Source organism: Adiantum capillus-veneris, chromosome 18 (assembly GCF_014529385.1).
Source record: "Adiantum capillus-veneris isolate H3 chromosome 18, ASM1452938v2, whole genome shotgun sequence".
Classification (NCBI taxonomy): domain Eukaryota; kingdom Viridiplantae; phylum Streptophyta; class Polypodiopsida; order Polypodiales; family Pteridaceae; genus Adiantum; species Adiantum capillus-veneris.
In genome coordinates, this window is record NC_140948.1 from 59965774 (window position 1) to 59988391 (window position 22618).

At 42.1% G+C, this 22618-nt stretch overlaps 1 protein-coding gene across 1 annotated transcript; it reads left to right on the forward strand.

The window, feature by feature from the left end:
• Window positions 1-6464: 6464 nt before the first annotated feature.
• On the forward strand, window positions 6465-7118 carry LOC147435739 (uncharacterized). The gene has a single exon (XM_086487774.1). The coding sequence runs from the start codon at window positions 6465-6467 to the stop codon at window positions 7116-7118; it is 654 nt and encodes a 217-aa protein (XP_086343900.1).
• Window positions 7119-22618: the final 15500 nt, after the last annotated feature.

Genomic DNA, 22618 nt, shown 5'->3' on the forward strand with positions numbered 1-22618 from the left:
GATAGGCTAGCATGGATAAGTGCACCTTGAAACCAACCTTCCTATGAGGCAATAGAGCATATGCTACATATTTTATGTATGCCCCATGCCTCAAATTAAGAAGTTGTAGATTAGAAGTGGACCTTGCTTAAATGTCACATGCAATAAATTAAGGAAAAATAGCCAAGTGGATTGTATTCCTCAATGGATCCTTGCTTTCACAAGTTGTGAACCTTGAGTCACTTTTACATTAACTTGGACAAGTGGTGGACCTAGAAACCAAGCTCTCCATGTTGAGATAAGTTGTAGGTAGGACAGTAGAACATAGACAACGATAATGGATGCAATATACTCCTCTCCTAATAATCCAATTGATTGAAACCATGATATTTTAGTTGTTTTCATTGTGTATTGTATGTGCATAAAGTGGAATGAGACCTTAAGAAAACTCAAATTTTTGACAAAATCTCTATATTTTATACATGATATATTGAAAGTGTCCAACCTGGGAATTGGGATTTTCCCACTTTACCTAATATGGTCTTCTTAAGTCGTCTTTGATAACAACACCCATTTTGAGAGCACCAGATTGGAGAAAGATCTTCCATGTTCATGTAGATGCTTCAAACTTCGCTATTGGATGTGTCTTAACACAACCAGGAGAGCATAACATGGATTTTCCTATCTCATATGCTAGTCGACAACTTATAAGTGCAGAACGCAACTATACGACTACGGAACGCGAAGGACTAGCAATGGTATATGCAGTTAAGAAATTCAGACACTATCTGTTGGCCAAGAAGATTTTTTTTTATACTGACCACCAAGCATTGTTATATTTGGCGAACAAACCTTGCCAAACAGGACGAATAGTGCGATGGTTTCTTATACTGCTAGAATTTGACTTTACGGTAGTGGTAAAGAAGGGTGTGACTCATCAGAGAGCTGACCACCTTTCTAGATTGACCAATAAAGAACAAGCTATAGGAATTCAGGATAATCTACCAAATGCATATCTGTTTAATATTGACATGGTACCAAGTTGGAGCAAAGATATTGTGCCATTGTTGACGTTGGGCAAGCTCCAATTAACTTCGTCAATTGACGCAAATTTGGCTCAAGTAGAGAAATCCAGAAACTTTAGTATGCTGGCAGGTTGTTTGTACAAGCAAGGGCAAGATCAAATATTGCGTCTTTGTGTAGACCCTAGTAGCGCAGAACCATATCTTGAGAGAGCTCACGTGGCAATTGGCAACATTCATCTCTCTCCAGAGCAGACATTGCGAAGGTTGGAAAGAATGGGTGTCTATTGGCCCACAATGAGATAGGATACGTATAAAAGAGTGCGGGAGTGTACATGCGGGTTAGGGAAGCAACCGATCGAGACAAATTCCATTACCCTATTCCAAATCAACACTCTTGCACCTAATTGGGCTAAAACCATAGTGGAGTATCTGCAAAACAAAACGTTTCCAGAGCACATGAGTAAAGTTAGGCAAAGATATCTGCACAAACAAGCGAATGATTTTATTGTCATTGCCAACCAACTTTACCATCGTGGAAAAGATGGAACCCTAAGAATTTGTGTTCTAGAAAGCGAGTATGTTTCCGTGTTGGAGCACGCTCATTCAGGAGTCCCAGGTGGACATTTCTCAGCGGATGTAATGGCAAAAGCGATCATGAGAGCAGGCCTTTGGTGGCCGACATTATTTCAAGACGCAACGATGTATGTAAAAAGTTGTGATGAGTGTTAGAGAGCCAAGGTTCCTGTCCGCAGGGATGAGATGCCTCTCAGACCAATAATGGGAGCAAGAGCGTTTGCTAAGTGGGGAATAGACTTCGTAGGTCCTATTCATCCTGCAGCAATGCGTACACATGCAGAGTGCATCATTGTCGCAACAGATTATGTTACCAAATGGGTAGAAGCCAAAGCAACGGTGAAGAATGATGCATACACCACCGCAAAGTTTTTGTATGAAAATGTCTTCACAAGATACGGGTTGCCGATAGAGATAGTCAGCGATAGGGGTAAACACTTCTCAAATGAAGTCATTGAGAACTTGCTTAGCGAGTTCATGGTGATACATAAGAAGTCAGCTCCCTATCATCCCCAAGCGAATGGTCAAGCAGAAAGCACGAACAAAATTCTGTGTACAGTGCTCAAGAAGATTGTCAGTGACACGAAGACAGATTGGGAAATGAAACTGCCATCTGTTCTGTGGGCTTACAGGGTTGCTTATAAAACGGCAATTGGTACGACTCCCTTCAACATGGTTTTTGGGTTGGATGCCATACTGCCAATGGAGTTCCTAATGCCAACCCTACGTGTCGCAAAAGAACTAGAATGGACAGGACATGAGTTGTCAGAACAAATAGAAGAGCTAGAAAAGCTTGATGAGACTAGACTGAAAGCAGTCGCAGGAATGTACGCTTTGAAGCGAAGACAGAAGCAATTTCACGATGATCATATCATCACAAGGCGGTTCAAGCTAGGTGATCTGGTGTTAGTATACACTCTGAAGGAGTTTGCCAAGAAGTTCACCAAGCGCGGACGAGGTCCTTACGTGATTATTCAATTGTCTTCAGGAGGTGCAGTCAGGCTTTCAACTCTAGATGGAGAGCAGATGCCGAATTGGATCAATGGCTGTCGTATAAAGAAGTATCATATGCCGCTGACCAACGAGCAACTAGCTAAGTTGCACAAAGTAAAGTGGAGACAGGAGAAGAAGCATCTTACAATTAAGTTAGCTCAAGAGGAGGCAAAAATTCGGGCTCAAAAACGCAAACAAGCAATTCCACTCAAGGAAGGTGTAGGAAAGCGTTACAAGATAGAGTTCATAGATGATTCGCTAGTAGATGCACCTCTGCCTTTCATTGAGGTCACAGTAAATAATCAATTGCAAACACATGCATTCATAGATATAGGAGCAGATGGTAATACCATTTCACATGAACTATATGGGTGTTTGAATGACATGTCTGTATGTCCTACGGTGTTACAATTTAAGGATTATTCAGGACATAGGTCCACTGCATTAGGTGCTTGCGATTTGATGATAAATGTTGGTGACCTAACCTGTGGGGACGAGTTCTTTGTCACCCAACCTAAGTTGTAGGACGTGCCTATCATTTTGGGAAGGACATGGCAAGCGAAATACGACTATTACTTCAATTGGGGGGAAAGGTCAGTACACTGCAAGGTAGATGGACAACACAAGTGGGTGGATCTGGTGACTCCAACTCAATTCTATGGTCCACAAGTGCTGCCATTACCAGAAGCACAGGCAAAAGAGGCATCGGATTCACCATAAGACTCCACAAAGGAAAAAAAAACTACACCAGCAACACGGACTAACAAGCAAAGCACAACTCACACTGATAAACAAGAAAAAGAACTACTAGAAAGAGTCGCGGAAAAAGGGAAGTGGATATGGGTAAAGAAATCCAGCAAAAAAAATGTCAAATCCACGACTCACACGACTCCCAATCAAGCAAAGACTGAGAAAGAAAAGTAGACAATCAAGAAGCCAAGCACAGCCGCGGGAAAAGAGTAATGGATTTGGAAAAGAAAAGATGACAAATCAAAATCCACGACTCAAAAGGCTATGCAGAAACAAGCAAAGACAAATGCCAAGAATACCAAACCCAAAGAGCAAGCAAAGTCTAGAAACACACGAACTCATAGTGGTACACAAGTTTGGATCAGAAAGGATGAAGTGCAAAGCTTGACGAAGCAGGAAACAACAAAAAAGCTGACACGAAGAACACACGAAGAATACCCAAAGGGGAAACACCATATGAAGTGGGTTCCCAAGAGTCTAATTCATCCGGCTTATAATGGTATGAGTTGGGTTCCCAAAATGCTAATGTCGCAAAAGCCATCAAAGACAACACACAACAGTTCTCAAGGAGTAAAGCGAGACTAAAGAAACCCAAGATGCATAGCAAGATATGAGTGAAGAAAGTGAGTTTTGATCTCATACGAAACACAGCAAGGGTAGACGTGGCGATTCCAAGAAAAAAGCTGATTTGGTATCAAGCTATGGAATTGTAGCGTAAGCTATTCGGATGGAGCTCAATGTTACTGCCAACAAAGTCATGGTTACAAATGGTTCGTCACCAACAAGGATATGTGAAGTTGCCATCACAACCCTGGCAAGAGAGAGTTTGGAAGAAGCAAGGATATCAACGTATCCTTATGACACCATGATCTTCAAGGTCATTCTGGTGACAAAGCACCAAAGACATCGCCTACATTGTACATAATCAATTAGAATAGGATGGGATAGAGCTTCGCCATCGACAACCCATGGAAACATCGTCCATGACCTATTCTTGCACAGCATATGGTTTAACATGCATGATCTGTGTACGCATACATAGGGTCACTCAAGACCTTGCATAGACACGAGCTTCGTACCCGACACACTCCTACAACAACCACGTTGTCGCACGTAGTGCTTCAATTAAGTGGGGGGGAGTCACGAGTGCTGTACATGTCAACCGTGAGGAGGATTTTTTTTCAATTTTTAAAATCTAATGTCTCGAGCACACATTGGGCTTCGTGTGATGTCGCACGGCGTGTGTGTATGGTTGTTTTCTTGAAATTTTTTGCCTTTTTTAGCCAAAACGAGCCCAAAATGCACTTTTCAGGCACTAATTAGGAGAATTCAGAGCTCAAATGGAGTCCAAAAGGTGTTATCATGAAAAAAGTTGAGCAACTGTGCTAAAGTGTGTTGATGAGCTTTATTCGTGTTTTTTCTTGTCAATTTTGGCATTTTTCTTTAATTTTTCTTATTTTTCTTCAATTTCTTTTGAAAAATCCATAAAATTTGCTGGAAGCTCCAAATCAGAAATGGACTTCAAACGCCGAAGGTACAAGTGAAGAGGTTTCTAAGGAGTGGTCAAATGACAAAATCGGAAAAGAACGCCCGAATGGCCACTTAACGGCAAGAGCTTGAAGATGTCAAAGACTAGAGAAGAGCGTCGTCAAGCAAAGCATGTGATGTATATAGTCAATTTTGCATGTCACGGAATATGCTACACAATGGTATGCTCAGAATCAAGTGTCAAGGTAAGTCACGGAAACCTGTGGGTATATAGGCCATTTGGGGACCTCATTTGGTCATTGCACTAGTGAGAGAGCTAGAGAGAGAGCTTTTTTGTGCGCGCAGTCACCGGCCTAGTAGAGCTCGAGCGCATCACCCTTTGCAGCGAGAGTGCATAGGAGTGCTCACCCTACATTACAGAGCGCACTCACTCACCCACGCAGCTCAGATCCAGACACAGACAGCTAGCACGACACTATGGTGTCGGGATCCCACCGCCCCGATACACGCGGTGCAAGTCATGTTCCGCAGCAGGGAACAATCGAAGCGGGATCCAGTCAAGTGCCGGCAACACAAGTCAAAGGTATAGTGCCACAGTTTGAAGTGATCGCACAACAGGCTGTGATCAAATGTTTCATCAGTTGCGAGAGCTTGGAAGCTGCGAAGACATTTGTGCTGAAGACAAAGTATCAGACTCCAGCAGGCGACAACCTGACAATCATGTCAGTGCCGTAGTCTTTCCGGAATTTACAGAGAATGTCCGAAGTGCGGAAAGTGATGCAAATGATTGGATTAGAGAATTGGAATTTGCAAGATGTGGTGGCGGTCGACGCACGAAGGTGCTACGAGCTTATGACATCCCTCAAGGAAGACGGCACTGCATCAGTCACCTCAAACAAAGGGAAGCTTCTCCAAATCCAAATCACATCCGACGTGATTAGAGAAGCCCTAGAAATCAAGACTGGAAGATTCAACATAGCTAAGCTGCGGACAACTCAGAGCATGAAGAGTTCCACATTTCTGCAGACTGATGGGCAGAAAACTTTCTATGATATACTTAACGATCACATAATCTTGCCCATGTAGATTTTACATCAGATGTTCAGCATCATCAAACCACAGAAATATACACATCCAGAAGTGGGACTCACCTATTGGCTAACTACAGCAATGAGCCATCCACAACCACTGAGATCCAATCTGTCGGAGAAGATCTTAATGGGTATCAAGAGAGCGGCAAAGACGCAAACAATGCAGAAGAAGGGTTATTTCGGAGCTGGGCAAATGCTTACACGAGTAGTCTACCAAGCTCTTGGCATGAAGGAAGACTTGAAGCTGCAGGCCTCAGATAACGCAACCCTAATTCACATGGAGAGGCGTTTGCGCAAGAATCTCCTGTCAGGCCAAGCAGAGGAAGAAGAGTCTGAGGATGAAGAAGCCACAGCCACAGCTTCAGTCCACAAACCAATAGAAAGGGAAGAAGAAGAAGCTACAGTACAACGTGAGCGCTGCACAAAGAGGAGACACGATCCGAGACAAGAGCAACAAAGGGTAATAGAGGAGATTAGTCGTCAAACCGAACCTCAACCCAAGAGGCAAAGGCAAGTTGCTCCCCACAGACAAAAGCATGAAGAGCAACTACAACATTTGACTCGCATGAGTAGATTGGGACGAAGATTAGCTGAAGAACAAGTGAGAAGAAGACATGATGAAGAGGGAGCTCCACAAGAAGAGACAACTGCTGCTGTAGAAGAGGAAACCGTGCAGTACTCTGAGACAGTACAACATATGGAAGTGGAACTAGAAGAAGAACTTCGAGCAGATTATGAAGAGCGCCAAGTACCACGAGCATCCACAGAGGAGCCAGAAAGTCCGCTAGAGGAAATTTCTACAAAGGAGGACTGGACATCCATGATAAATCTGGAAGCAGGCAACACTCCACCTCCTTCACCAAGACAAGATTTGGTTCCTTCACAACCATCTTCTCCATTAATAGCTCAACCTGCAAAAGTTAGCGAGCCAAGCCCAGCTCCTGTCGAGCAAAGTCCTCCAAGACCAGAAATCGCAGAAGAGGCGCAAGAAGAAGGAAGGAGAGAAGCAGACTTGCCAATGCTCGCCAGAGATGAACAAATAGAAGATTGGAGAAACCGCATGATCCGAGAAATCAATGAGATGGTAGCATTGTCGCAGAGTCAAAGCCAATTAAAAAGAGAGGAGGAGGAAAGAAGAAGAAGTGTCCAAGACAAACTTGCCAAAGCCAGAGCAGACGCAAAGAAGTCAGAGGAAGAAAACCAAGCACTGAAGCAATAGATCCATATCCTCCAGACTCAAGTAAAGGAAGCGATGGAAGCAAAGAAAGTGGCCGAGGACAGAAACGCAGAAACTGAAAACCAAATGGCCATTATAAGAAAGGTGCATCAGGTGGCTATGGAAAAGCAAAGGTGGATGCAAGCTCAGCTTGATGAGCTTCTCATGCAGCCATTATTGGCTCCTCAACCATCCGCGCAGCCAACTCAGAGTATCGAAGGTCAAGAGATGCTCAGGGAGCTGGAAGCACTCGAGAAAGAAGTGGCGGAACTCAAGGAACAGAGAGAACTAATGACAGCCACGACAGCTCAAGCATCAAGAACTAATTTTGAAGAGAGGCCAGAAATGGAACAGACTGAAGCAATGGACACAGAGGAACCTACACAAATCGAAGAGCCAATGGCCGAAGAACCTAGTGGGGAAATGGCTGCGGAAACCGAAGACAACGAATTGCTCTGCACTATGCAGCAGGAGGTAGAAGAAGAGAAAGAGCCTACTATCAAGGCATACAAGAAGTGGGAGTATGAGGTAGTGTCAGTTGCGGTGAAACAGTATAAAAACGCACAACAGATCATTGACAGTATGATACAACCGTCCCTACCTTATCCTCTCCTTCGGTTCATCAATGCCATGCAGATAAAAGAATTGTTGCCTTCTTGCACTATGGTAGAGACAGGAGGATATGAACCTCTCACATCATCTGAAATGTCAGGCATTGCTCCTCTCAGGAATCAGCCAAATTGGCGGCTAACATGGTTCTCCCAGCACATGGGGTCTACCATAGAATACAACAGGGCACCCAGGGCTCAAAGGATTAAACCAACTTATTGCCCAATCACCAGACGAAGGGTGTGCACAGTGTTTCAACAGACAAAGGTCAGACATCCGAATTGGCTAAATTACCCAGAACTGCCACGACCCTCAGGATTCACTACGAATGCATACTTTGTCAGAGCCTAGAGGAGAACACACGACAAATTCAGGGGCGTTCCAGATCTTGCATGTGTCATGCTTACAAAGGCAGCTGATCTTTTTATCAAGATCTTCCACACCTTCAAAGAAGACCTACCTGACGACACAACATGGGAACTTTTCTTAGAAGGCGACGAGGGATTGGCATATGATTTGACAAAGCAGCCAACTCATCACCAAATGATGGGACTATTTGCCAGATGCCAGTTCCTACCTAGCTCTTACATGATGACATTCGAAGAGCTATTTCACACAGGATTCTTCGAGGTGGACACACACTTGTTCAAGCCAGTCATCCAGAACTTGGCTTTGAGGTATGTAGCATTCAAAGATGCACAGAATGCAAATCCAGTGCATGAGCGGATCCGAGAAGCAGAAAACAAAGAGAGACAAGAAGAAATACGAAGAGCTATAGCAGCCCGACGACATTCCCAAACCACCTAAAGAAAAAGCATGTCCGAGGACGGACAATGGATTAAGTGGGGGGGAGTGTTGTCGTCACATCACGACAAGGCGGAAAAGCATTTTTTATTTTCTGCAGTTAGCTTGTTTAGCAGACAGACTTGTATGTAATTTGGGGTCAGCAAGGACCAAATGAAATGATTTGGGGCATATACCTCCAGCTTGTAACATATGTACACAGTAAGACATGTGAGACCCATAGAGGGGTTGAATTTTGGAAGGAGGGACGAGTTTTTTTGGGGGGACTATGAAGTGAAGAGAGCAGAAGAGGTAAAAGCCTCTTGATAGGCATATCTTTATGGGTCCATATCTCTCTTTGTGCTAAGTATTTTGCTATGAAGTTTTGTGTGTGCAATGTTGATGCTTTGATCTACATTTTGATGTAAGTTGTTGCATGTAAAAAATAGTATAGGCAAACATCACGACACTTTTTGGCCGTGTTGCTATTTTGCTCATATCTTGAGGTAGGAGTGTCCAAATTAGATGATTTTTGGTGCATGAGGTCAGGCTCACAAAGTGCTTTACACGGATGTCATCAATTGTCATTTTTCATGACCTGCAAACATCATTACGTTTTTTGTCCACGGCTTGTAAATTGCAGATCTAGGACATTCTAGCTTCCAAAAGTGCATTCTAGTGATACCATTGGCATTAGGGACCTTGTGGGGTGTTGAGGAGTGCTTTTGGAACATTTTCATTTTTTACAGCATTACGCCCTACATCATTACGCGTATTGGTGTCAGGTACCCAGGTGCTACAAGTGATGCCAAAGTGTTGGGATATAGTCTAGACTTGCTTTTAGCATGTTTCCTTGCATTGTTGATGCCCAGAGGACCTAGTTTAGTGCCGGGACACTTGTAGACGGAATAGCGTCGTGCTGACTAGAGAGTCGTAGCAAGTGCTAGTTTAAAGGACTCCATGGCTTGACAACCCATCGGGGCCTCCGACTGCCTATCCGTGGTCCATACTCCCTGTATCAACAATTAGTAAAGCTAGTTGTGAGACAGATCCACTATACTGCATAGAGTAGTGGTGACAATCCCCGAGGCACAGTGTTGATCCATGAGACGATATTGCGCCCGACAACAAATGCTGGGATGAAAATGGTAAAACGAGGAGGTGGTCTCTCTTTTATAGACATATTCCATCTCGAAAAAAATAAAAAATATGCGTTTTAAAAATAAAATTACACAACACCTTAAAAATCAAGTACAACACCCTAAAAATTTTCAAAATCTTTACTAAAATATCCAGTACATAAAAGAGTAAAGTTACAAACCAATTCACTTAGACAAGATGACTGTAGAGAGATGGGGGGAGGGAGAAGAGGGAGAGTGTGGGAGAGAAAAGTAGTGATAGAGGGGGAGAAAAGTAATTTTGGGGGGGGGGGGAATTTGACTTTTTGAAGTTAGTATATGTTTTGGAGGCAAATGAGTCAATTTTAACACTTTATTTTTTTTTCATTTTTTAGGGTTTTTAAGCCTTCACATTTTTTCTTTTGGGGGGGTCCCTCCCTATTTTATGACACCTCTTTCCCCCTTTTACCCCCTCCCCCCCAGCCTCCCTCCCCCCACTCATTAAGAACCAAGCATTGAAGAGGGAGACAATTAAGCTGCACCCCTACCATTCCTCCCCCTCTAAGTGATATCCCAAGAGCCATCTCATTGGTTCTCCCTTAAGCCTTCACTAATCAAAAAGGCCCAAGGAGAGTCCATATTTTTCCTAATGTGATAGAAATCTCTAACCACCTTTGTATTAGACATCGGATCTAAATTCCAATACTCTGGATCGAACATGTAAGCAACGCTATGGAGTGGACTATGAGCAATCTTCCACCTTGCATGAAAATACTTGGCCAAAATTCTTTGCCATTTGCCAGAGAATGGTAGTCACCACTTCTTCTCTACTACAGACTCTTTCAGCTCTTCGGGATTTTCAAGACTCTGCGGATTGACCACCATGTCATCCACACTTTTCCCGAATTTGACACCCTTTGATCAAGGTTGCAAATCACGAACATAACGGGTATCATTGCATGGTATGCAGCCATTACACTCCTCCATCAAGCACCCTTGTTTACGTCGCCACATAGACATGTAATTTTATCTTTCACTTTTTCTTTCTTCTCAAGCTACCATTCATCAAAGGCCGTGCAATTGAATGTGTCAATCACAACGCACTTATTGCGGAGAAGTGACTCCAATGTATAAAAGTGAGTGCAGAACTGAGTTTCAGCAAGAAGTTTCAACATCATTGATATGCGCATTCTATACAAATCGAGCACTTTTTATCATTTCAAGATAAATTTCACAACCTGACGTGCTGTGTCAATTATTTTTGCGAGCCATGTGGTTTCTTCGCTAGTGTACCAATCCTTCAACACCAAGTTTAAGAAGCTTATGTGTACAACAACCATTGGCAAAAATGTGTGGAAAGCACATCTTTATTGATTTACTAACGTTTTTACAATTCTTTGCGTTGTCCCATGACTACTTGAACGACATGTTCAACATCAATTTCTTTAATTACATTAATCAAGACCTCATAAATATATTTTTCGCTTTTAATTGCACCAAAACTATTAATCACCTTTATAAACATTTCTCCCCTTGGACAAACCAGCATTACATTGATCAACGGTCCTCTTTGAACATTTGACCAGCCATCACTCACAATTGTGCATTTTGAAAGCGAAATATTCCCAAGTATTATTTTGCCAACACGCTCTTTGACTTCGATGTAGCATTTGTCCAAGAAAACATTTTGTATCGTGTGATAAGAAAGAGCTAAAAATCGTGGGCCAAACTCACCGATTTTCTTCCACGCAGCCTTCCAATGATTGTTGTCTACCATGACCAAAGCACTTCCAGTGAAGAATATTGCTTTGGCGAGTGCAGTTTGTGTAATGGAATTGATATTTCAGTATTTAATGCAGCTAACATGTGGAAAAGGCTTGACCAAGCTAGGCTTATGCGGATGGATATATATTTTGTGTATTCTTTATTATTCAAGTGCTCTTTTATGAGCTTTGGTCATTTATGACCGGCCGGCCAATTTGTACTCAATTTGACCATTCAAAAAATCTATAAATGAAATATATGCAAGAGAGAAATGGTCACTCTTGCACAAGGGGAGATTGCACCCAGTGTTCGTGTCTTTCTTCTCTCCTCTCCTCTCTTCTCTCTTGCCATGCCGGTGTAGCACTCCGCTCTAAGAGGTGCATCAACACGCTTTCTTTCTATCTCTCCCGCTCTCTGTCTCTGTCTTACTGCGTACGGCTTGGAGTATGTACAAAGATGGTTGTCAGGTATACGATTTTGTCGATTTATGGCTTGCAATATGTTGTTTTCTCTATTTGGCAGGGCCACCTCGCCTTTCGTTTGTAGCAGTGGTATCAGAGCATAGATCATTGCTCCTGGTCAGACGTGGATGTAGCAGCAAAGGCTTCTGTGCCACATGGAGCTAGCTCCATCCCACATTCAACCGGATCGACAATATTGATGGTTGCGGCCGGTTAGGCCCGACCCGTCACCCTTCAGATGACCACAACCGCCACAGAATTGCTTGCATATGCCACTACCCATCTGCTAGTGCATGCAGCTCACCAGCCACAGTAACTGGGGCTCGTGCCGCTTAACAGCTAGTGGTTCAAAGCCGTCAAAGACTATAACTGTTAGTACCTATAGCTAGTCTTGCGCTTGACTATTACCACCCATTGATTATTGTGCACCACGATCTGACATGGATTCCCCTTCTCTACACTTTGCATGCACCAACTAACGATCTCAAATGCTTCTCAAACCCCAGCTAACAACTCCAGTTAGCAACAATAATAAGGAACAGTACATGGGTACATGCCGGTTCTCGCACAACGCCCTCCTCTGCTCACTATCCTTCTCAACAACCCATGGCTATTTTTCACCGACCGCCACTCACCCACTCCAATCGTGGTGCCAACTTTTTATTAGCGGGCTTGAGTGATGATAGCTGCAATCGAATCGCTGGTTTGTGGCATCCCTTGCTAACCAGTAGTTCACCACACAGACGTAACGGCTCGATCTCTCTCCCTCCTCATGCAGTGGTCGCCGTCGCTCTTCTAACCCACTCATGCTCATGCAGTGGTTGTGTCACCAAGCACAATGCCTGAAGTCTGCCAAGAAAGCTCCTTCTTCACTGCCTACCACACCTGCAGCTTTAGGCGAGCTGCATGCAACCTGCCGCTGTGCCAAAGAAGCAATTATCAGTTTTTTTTTCTCTCTGCTTTCACTCCCTACCAACTTCCTATCATAGGCCATAGCCAGTATTAGCCACCACCAAAAAAAAGGGGGACGGTTGTGGCTCAGTTCCAGAACCAGCGCTGTCACTTTCATTTCTCTCTCTCTCTCTCTCTCTCTCTCTCTCTCTCTCTCTCTCTCTCTCTCTCTCTCTCTCTCTCTCTCTCTCTCTCTCTCTCTCTCTCTCTCTCTCTCTCTCTCTCTCTCTCTCTCTCTCTCTCTCTCTCTCCCCCCCCCCCCTTGAATTCGATTACTCAAGGCTGCCATAGAGATAGCAGGTTGCTAAATTATTTTGTGCTTTGTTGCGTCCGAGGTGTGGAGCACTCGCATGAGTAGAGTTTAATTCCGTGAGTTTAATTCTGTTTAATTAGGGCTGAGCTTTGACGTGATGGTTGCATTAACTGTAATGAATGGAGTTTGTTACACACACACAACTCACAACTCCCGACCCCTCACCATATTCGACAGGTCCTACAACCAACAGCCCTACATGCCGTTTTCAGTCCTCCTCTGCGAACAGGCAGCCTCACACTCTGGAGCCAAACTCTGTAGCCTCCCCCTTTTTCACAGCTGCTCTCTTCTCGCGGTGATTTATCACACCACCTTTTCTCTGAAAGCTGGCGGATTCCAAGCCCTTTGCATTCCCTCGTGCTAAGCTATTGGCGAGCTCCCCCCTTCTGGTCGAAGCTCCTCAGTGGCTGCTGCGATCCTTTTTTGGACAACAGACTTGACGTCGATGATGAAGCTGATTTCAATAAACGATTTTAGGCTTTTTAAGTTTTAGTCTTATTTTTTAGTATTTCACTTTACTTTATTTCATTTTGTATCCAGACATTGCATTAGAGCCACAAGGATTAAGGATTGTATCAGTTTGATCCCGTGGCATTTTGAAGATCAATAATATAACATTTCATTTCATTTCACTCTCTCTCTCTTTCCCCCCTCCCAGCCCGACTTCTTACAGAAACAGACATAGGCGATGTTCTGCAGGCGACCGCTGTAATACTTTTTGGAACAGCCCGCCATCCGTTACCTATGCCTGTTTGCTAGCCTGCAATTGGGTATCTACATGTTGTCATTGGTGCTTGTTATTCTTCTTACATTTTTTCTTCCTCGGGAGTCATTATCAAGATTGCCAAGTTTGTCGATGCACGTGTACTTGATTAATGCTAAAGGTGTTTCTTTGATTGCCCTTTCGTCTTGGCATGATTAATCTCATGCATGGTGCTGATTTTGTCATAAAAGCAATCATTAATGATACTCCCGCGATGGGATGTCTATATTTAAGATGAAGATAAGCGCTACTATGTGACCTCTTGGTATTTCAGTGTTTGTTATATCCATTCAAAGAAGTCGTTCCTACAAAATTTTTTCACAAGAAATTCTCTTTGAGAGAGCAGCGGTGGAAATCAAACTTTGGATATAACTAATCATAGCAATGTTTGTTGATCGAGTTAGGGCTTGCCAAAAACAATTTTCCTAACTGAAGAAACTAAGGGCACACCTAAAGCTCTTTTGTTTTTTTAGGTCAAAATTCAAAGATTTTCAGGTATTCACACTAAAATTTGTAAAACTTTGCCGATTTACTTGTAGGAAAGCATGGGAATCTAGCCAATGTTTTTCTATTTTAGCTAGTTTCAATAAAATTGGTGACATTTTACTAGATTCTAATTTTCTTGCAACAACAATCAATGGTGAAAGCATGCAATCTAGCCGATGTTTTGCTATTTTAGCTAGTTTCAATAACACTGGTGAAATTTTACTAGCTTCTAATTTTCTTGCGACAACAATCAATGATTTAAAACTTACTCACATATACATCCACCTCACCGATATATGACACCCATGTGTACGAAGTGAACTTTATGGCATCTTTACTTTGGTTTGTTCTATCTTGCATGACATTACTCAAGTGATGAATTTTGATGTTGCCCTTTATTTTCAAGAACTTGTTTAGCATTTGACGATTTGGATACTAGTCACTTCTTCAAACCGCCTCTAGGTACGTAATTTTATGTTGTCATGAAGCTCACTAATCAAACTGTAAATACCCTTCTTTTATTTTTACGATATTACTTATCACATTCAGGTCATATTCCACTAACACTATTCTAAAAGATTCTCAGCTGGCATTCTTTGTGTATCGATCCACTATTTAACCTAATCTCTTACTCAATGCTTCATTTGTTAAGTATGCTAACTCTCTTGTCTACAACTCTGGATGTGTCTACTGCTCCCATTCCAAAAGAGAACAACACAGTTACCCTCTCCAGGTTGTACGAGCATTCTATGTTTGTGCGACCCCCATAATCCAAATGGTCATTCTTTCAATTATAGCTCTCTATGCACGCACACACTACTTCGGCTTTGGTTTCTCATTAATTTAAAGGATATTTCACTACGATCATTTGTCATTAAGCTATATAGCTACTCATGTGAGCTAAGGTGCTCTAAACTGAGACACTGAACAACAGTTTGTAAGTACCCTCCTACTCAAACATCCTCCAAATTGATCTCACACATGTGATAAATGTTACATTTTTATGCCTAGCCTAGTCCATTGGTCACAGACACACAGCTTCGCCAATTTAGGTAGTGTGTAGATACTCGTCTTGCTACAGATCCGTTGAATTAGGCAGCACATTAATAAATTGTAGATTTATGATTTTTTTAACAATATCAAATGCATATTTGCCGATTTAGGCAGCATGTCTTATTGGTGTAGATTTGCTGATTTAGGCAACACCAATCATAAAATCATGCTGCAGTGGCTGGCCACCACTGTCACTGGTGTGATTTTGTTACCCGGGTATACAAAATGAAGGATATTTGTATTTGGATTTGAAATGGGTATATGTTGGCAGGTATTTGAATTTGGAATTATATTTGAAATAAGATTTGGACTTGGTAAATGATGCCATCCTGTCGCAATTCAAATTGGACTTGTGATTTATGAGATTGATGATGAGTGTGACCAATGATATCTTGATTCATCAGGGTATGACATATACTGCTTATTCTAGTGGCATGAGCCACTAGAATAGGTAGTATGTGGATGATGGCATGCATAAACAATGTTTTTTAAAAAAAATAATTTCTTCCTTTTATTATCACATGTTCCTAATCAAGAATACTAATCACTATTTTTTACAAGTATTGTTTGCAGATTCTTATCTTTGCAACTGAGGACACTTGCTTTCTAACGGAGAGGTATGTAATGGAATTGATATTTCGGTAAATAATGCAGCTGACATGTGGAAAAGGCTTGATCAAGCTAGGCCTATGCGGATGGATATATATTTTGTGTGCATTTTATTCTCTTTTATGAGCTTTGGCCATTTATGACCGGCCGGCCAGTTTGTACTCAATTTGACCATTCAAAAAATCTATAAATGAGATACGTGCAAGAGGGAAATGGTCACTCTTGCACTAGGGGAGATTGCACCCAGTGTTTGTGTCTTTCTTCTCTCCTCTCCTCTCTTCTCTCTTGCCGTGCCGGCATAGCACTCCACTCTAGGAGGTGCATCGACACACTTTCTTTCTATCTCTCCCACTCTCTGTCTCTCTCTTATCGCGTACGACTTGGAGTATGTACAAAGATGGTTGCCAGGTATACAATTTTGTCGATTTATGGCTTGCAATATGTTGTTTTCTCTATTTGGCAGGGCCACCTCGTCTTTCGTTTGTAGCAATTTTTGCTTCTTCTAGAGATTGCACTCGAAAGCTTTGATGTAATGATTTTTGACACATTTGACCAAGTCCATCTTCATTGTGATGCTTAAAAGGAACGCTACTTGAAATTTCCTCCCCCTGCGTAGACTATTCTCTAGCCGAGTTAATATTTGGCTATGACAACTCTTGACTTGCAGCCACATAGCTATATATCTGTTGTCTCTTGCCACCCTTTTTGGCGAGCTCTTCTCTCAAACGCTTTGCAATTGCAGGTGCCTGAGGATGTTCACATTTCTTACAACTCTTTTTAATGCTACCGAGAAAATGTTCCCTAATACATGGTGCACCACCTGATTTTGTTGTGAGACAAAATTTACATTGCCACTCCATATATCGGCCGCATATGTTGTGAGCATAATCACACTCTTTGGTAGGAGCTTTTTTATTCTTTGGCTTCTTCGTACCACTTGTGCCCACATTTTGCTCCATTGCTTTTAAATTACAATTGAAGAGACAATAGAACCAGATGTTCAATTTTAAAACATTTTCTTATTTTCAATATATATTAAAAAACCATTCACTATGAAAGTAACCAAAGTACACAATATGAGATTTTCAATGCACGCTAGTCAATCCACATATTGATCACCTATGTTGTGAGCAAACATACACATTGCAATACACTCTATGCACGACATAATAACTACAACAATGCTATGAATTTCTCAATACAATTACTATTATAATGATTATTTATATGTCCACTTTGATTTGCAAACAATAAGATACGTCTAATTTCAAATGCTACAAAGAATAATCAACTTCTACACTGAACGATGTCAGTTGTTTGCAATAAACAAAAAAAGCAATAAAATATATGAGTGGTCATTTCATGCACTAATGATCTATCATAATACATAATGCACTCTCTGTATAAACCAATGCATGAACTAATGCAAATAAATCTTCCATATAATCACACAATTGAGGACTACTTGTACCTAGTGAAGGATTGTAGCCCCCTTATGCAATCAATCCAATATATAACAGCTATTTTCACCCAATTAAGGATTATAGCTCTTATATTGTGAAGTGACAGTGTATATCAACTCAAATCTATGATGGTGAAAATTGCAAGACTTCAAGGATCTTTATATGCCCAGTACACTAGTACAGGACATCCAACCCTTAACTATCAACTCGTCATTTACATATGCCCATCTTCTAAAACCAATTACAGCCCTCATTTGGACCAATGGCTTTGTTGCAATGAGCACGACTCTCCAAATTTTCAATTGTTTTGGTTTCCTACCTTTATGTTCGGTAAAGGAATTAATTTTTTTTAGAAGTGGTTACCGAATTAAGAATCAAAATTGGCAACATGTTCCCAACAAGAAACAAGGTCAAGGACTTCATTTTCTTTGTGAAGAATCATAATGGTTATGTGATGAATTCCCATAAAGAAAACCTGAAAGTGGCCAGGGCTTTTTACTTTGAGATTTTTTCATCTCTACTGAAAAGAGGGGCTGGCCACACCAAGGCAAGAGCAACTATTGCAAGAATAAGAATGAAGATGGTACATCCATCCATGTGTCAAAGTTGGTGATGTGGAAGCATCCGAACCAAGGGGGGAGAGAGAGAGAGAGAGAGAGAGAGAGAGAGAGAGAGACTTCTGAACCAATTGACCTTGGCAATGAATTAGATGATGATCTATAATGGGGGTAGTGGGTATCTTATATAGTCACCTAGGCAAATTGCCCTATCCAAGATTTGACAAATAAGTAAAATAAATACCTAAAGACAAAATAAATATTGGGATCACCTTGGGCTATTCACTTGAGATTCCATAACTTTAACACTCTCTTTGCATCTCATAGTGGGCATAGATGGTGAGACCAAGTCAATGAAGAAGCTACCATGGACACCCCAGCAATATCTGTCATGCTAGATACACCTCGGATTTGCTAGTATCAAAGTGTTACCTAAGAATAATGCAATCTTGAGCACCAGTTGCATTTTAGAAAGTTAAAGTGTAGACCACACTATGCCCAAGAATCCCCATTCATGAATTGTAAACACGTCACATCCAAACAACTCCTAGATAATGAACTTCGAAACACATCATTTCCATAATCCAGCCAACATCAATGAGTTGGTACACTCATCCATAGTGTTCTACATACGTCTGATTGGTTCCTTGCTAGATGCATGTGCCTTGAATTCTTACCCACGAGTTCAAACATCGATAAGGATAACTCCAATACATGGGTCCAAATTATTCGTAGGGAGCATATTTTTCCCCTCTCTGCCACTCACAAGCCTCTCCCTAGCTGAAGCTAGTGGCAAAAATGACATTCACTTGACTCAAAGGCAGGAATCCTTGCCATTGTGGTCTCTACCAAACCAATAGATTCCTTATTGTCCTTCCCTGAGTCATTATCATTGCTTTCCTTATATTAGAGAAAGTTTGAGATCAATTTTCTGCTCTGTAAGAAATCATAGAGAGAGAAAATCAAACGAAATAATGAAAATGAGGAAAATGAATAAAATGTGAGGGTGAATACCTATGTTTTTACCTTGCTTTTGAGATTTTCAAGAAACTCTCATGCTAAATGTCACTTTCAAGAAACTCTGATGCCAAATGTCACTTTCAAGTCTCCTTTGACTTTCAAGACTGTTATCATAAAAAAAAAATCCTCTTTCCCTCTTTGTATGAAAAGAGGGAGCTTTGTTACCATATACATGTGGTAGTGATGTGTGTGAACACACTAGGACCGCCGGGGCATTTTTTCCCTCTTTAGGAGGTTTTTTCCCCTGTGCATTGTATATACGCCCATCACTCTAGGGCTATCTATCTTTCCATTGCACACTAAGTAACACACTCTCTATTGTGTGTCCAAAGCTTCCTTCATCTTCTCCAAGCTGTGTGCATTTCTGTGCAATCCTAATTCCAATAATTGGTATCAGAGCAGGTTGCGTCCTCCGAGGCTTAGTCGCCAGTAGCTCCAGCACAGGCCTTCTCACTTTCTCCAATTTCTATGAGCTTTGGTGAGTGTTCGTAGGTCGACAAAAATTTTGAGTAAGCTCGTAGAGCTTAGTCTGCTCGAATTTATGATTCGGACTCATTTCGGCCTCCGTTTCCACTACAAGCAGGTCTGCACAGGCAATTTTGTCATTTTGTGAAAAAATTATGTCAGTGTCGTTATCTCCATAACAGGTGCCTTACAATCTTCTACGGTTTGTGCTATATAACACGTTTTGTTCCCACTTCATTTCTCCTCTTTTTGGGCAGTTTTCACATCAGGTGCATCATTTACCATGGCTGACAACAACACAGATGTGTTCAAGATGTTTTCTACTGAGGACAGGTTGGATGGGGAAAATTACCCTATGTGGGCTTATATGATCCAACATGTTCTTGTGTCAAAGGGCGTTTGAAATATTGTGCAGGGCATTGATGAATGTCCTGGTTTTGAGGATACAGGCGATGTTGAGGATGTGGCAGGTCTTGCTGCAAGGATTGTTGCTATTAGAGTAGTTTTGCCTACGATAGAATAATCTTGTTGGGATGTAAAGGATGCGCAGGCTCATGCGTTGATTGCGTTGTCTGTGAAGCGCACCATTGTTCCTCACGTTCGTTCAACAAAATCTACAAAACAGGCTTGGGATATTTTGGCTGGTCTTTATCCAAGTCGCAATGAGTCTAAAATTGCTTTGTTGCGTAAAGAGTTGGAGTCAAATATTATGCATGAGGAAGATGATATGGACACTTTCCTTGCTGGTGTCAAGGATATCAATGAGCAACTTATTTCTGTAGGTGAAGTCATTTCAGACAGTTCCCTTGTGCACACTGTTCTTGATACCTTACCAGATTCATACTTTTGCTAGTACTTGAAGACTTATGAGCCAAGGAAATCCTGAAGTTGTCAAGTTTGATGCATTATGCACATTGCTGTTGCAAGAGTCACTTTCTAAAAAAGCAGGACTAGGCAGCGTGCAGTTGAACATACTTTTATTGCTTCTCAAAGAAAGGGTGGTAACAGCAATGCAACCACTTCTTATGGTTCTGCTATGAGTGGCCAAAATTATGTTCCAAAGGCTTCTGCTGGCAGCAATTCTTCTGGAAATTCTGGTGATAAGGGTAAAAAGAAGATGCGTTGCCATTATTGTAAAGCTAATGATCACTTGATCAAGCAGTGTCCTAAGTTGAATGCCAAAGAGGCTAAGAAGAAAGAGGGTGGTTCCACTGCAAATGCTGACTCCACTACAAATGCAGCCATTGTTGAGTCTTCTGTGAAAGGAGACTATGATGCTGATGTTGATGCAAAATGGGCTTTTAGTGCAGAGTGCACTTACAATCCTGTTGTCCATGATGTATGCATGTCAGTTGTTTGCTGTTGATTCACATGTGTGGTATTTTGACAGTGGTGCTACAAAGCACATTACCTCACATTGTGAATTGTTCACCTCTCTTGAGTTTGTCCCTCATGGGAATTCAGCCACTTGTGCCAACAATGCCTCTTATCCGGTTTAGGGAGTTGGAAAGATTGTGCTTACTGCTGCAAATGACAGTTCTTTCACAAAAATGGCACGATGTATGGTCAAAAGTCAAGCTTTGCCGCTTTCTTTTTGGCTTGAGGCCATCATGTGTGCCACTTATGTACTAAACAGGTTTCTTATGAAATCTTTGTAGTCTATTACTCCATATGAAGCATGGCATGATAGAAAGCCTTCTATCGAGCACATGCATGTTTTGGATGTTTGGCATATGCTTTGGTGCCACAAACACAGCATAGAAAATTGGATGATAAGGTTGTCAAATGTTTTTTTTTTTGTTATAGTGCTGAAATCAAAGGTTACAGGTTGTATCATTCGCAAACAAAGCGTATTCAGGTTTCACAGTGTCGTGCTGCTCCGCTCCCATGACAAGAAAATGAGCAAAGGAATGCTGATCAAGAGTATTTGAATCTTGCATGGTTAATCAGCAGCTATAAGGGCTTGCTAACAAGCCAAATTTTAAGCTGAAAGTGTGCCAGATGTGGCTCTAAGGGTCAGAAGATGTCTTGGTAATGCTAAACAGTGAGTATTCTTGAAGTGGTCATAGCTGGGATTTTATTAATCCAAGTTGAAGTACTCAAAAAGCTTTACATGCATGTCTTTACGGCTCGTCAATCGGAGCTACGGATAAGAAGTTATGACAATTTTAAGTTGAGTCAGTAACAGATTCGTACCGGATTGGGCAACTGCAGTTGAGGGGACAAAACTGGAATGAATGCATCAGGTTGAAGTGCTCAATTTCTGGAGCGAGTCGGTCTTTTCAAATCGGTGGATCGGGATTTCGGGTGGCAAGATATGGCCAATTTAAGTATCGTCGGGGGCCAGGTTCGAACCGCCCTGGTCGCCCTGTTCAATCACATTCATCTGGTTTAATGCAGTGCGGTGCCGATGTGTATGCCAAATGTGGGCCGATGCAGGAGCAGTAAGTGCTTGAGGAGTATCATGTCCAAAATGACATCTTTTGGAATGCAATGATTGCAGGGAATGCTGACACGGCTTGGCAAGGAGCTGTTTTTTTTTCAGGGAATTACAATTTTCGAGTATTGTTAGTCAAGGGCTGCTGGAGAGAGTTGCAGTGCTTGGCGGTGCCTTGGCCAATATGTAAGTGGATCCCGAAGGCCGACCGCCCAAGCCATATCACAAGGAATCCGTCCAATGGATAAGCTTGGTGATGCTTTAGTCGAAATTTATTCCAAATGTGGTGCCCTTAAAAGGCCTCCCATAAGCCACACCCTAGATGGGCTAGCCCGCCCAAAGGCCTCCTCAATGGCCGCCCAAGGGCCTAAGGAAGGCCGCCCAAAGTAAAACAAATGGAAAATGGCCACCCTAAACTAATAGGGGTGGGAACAAGAAGAAAAAAGGGAAGCCAGGGCATGGCAGCACCGACATTGAACTGTGTAGGAGGAAGGTTTCGCGACGGCCAGAGAATTACCCAGACGAGCTCGGCCTTGTGACGAGAACTTCTTAGCTGGCCATGGCACGCTGTTTCGGCACCAGCAAGGTCGAATTCCGTGCCATCCATCACCCCGTGGCTGCCACGTCATCAAGAAGCCGTTCCCATTAGCG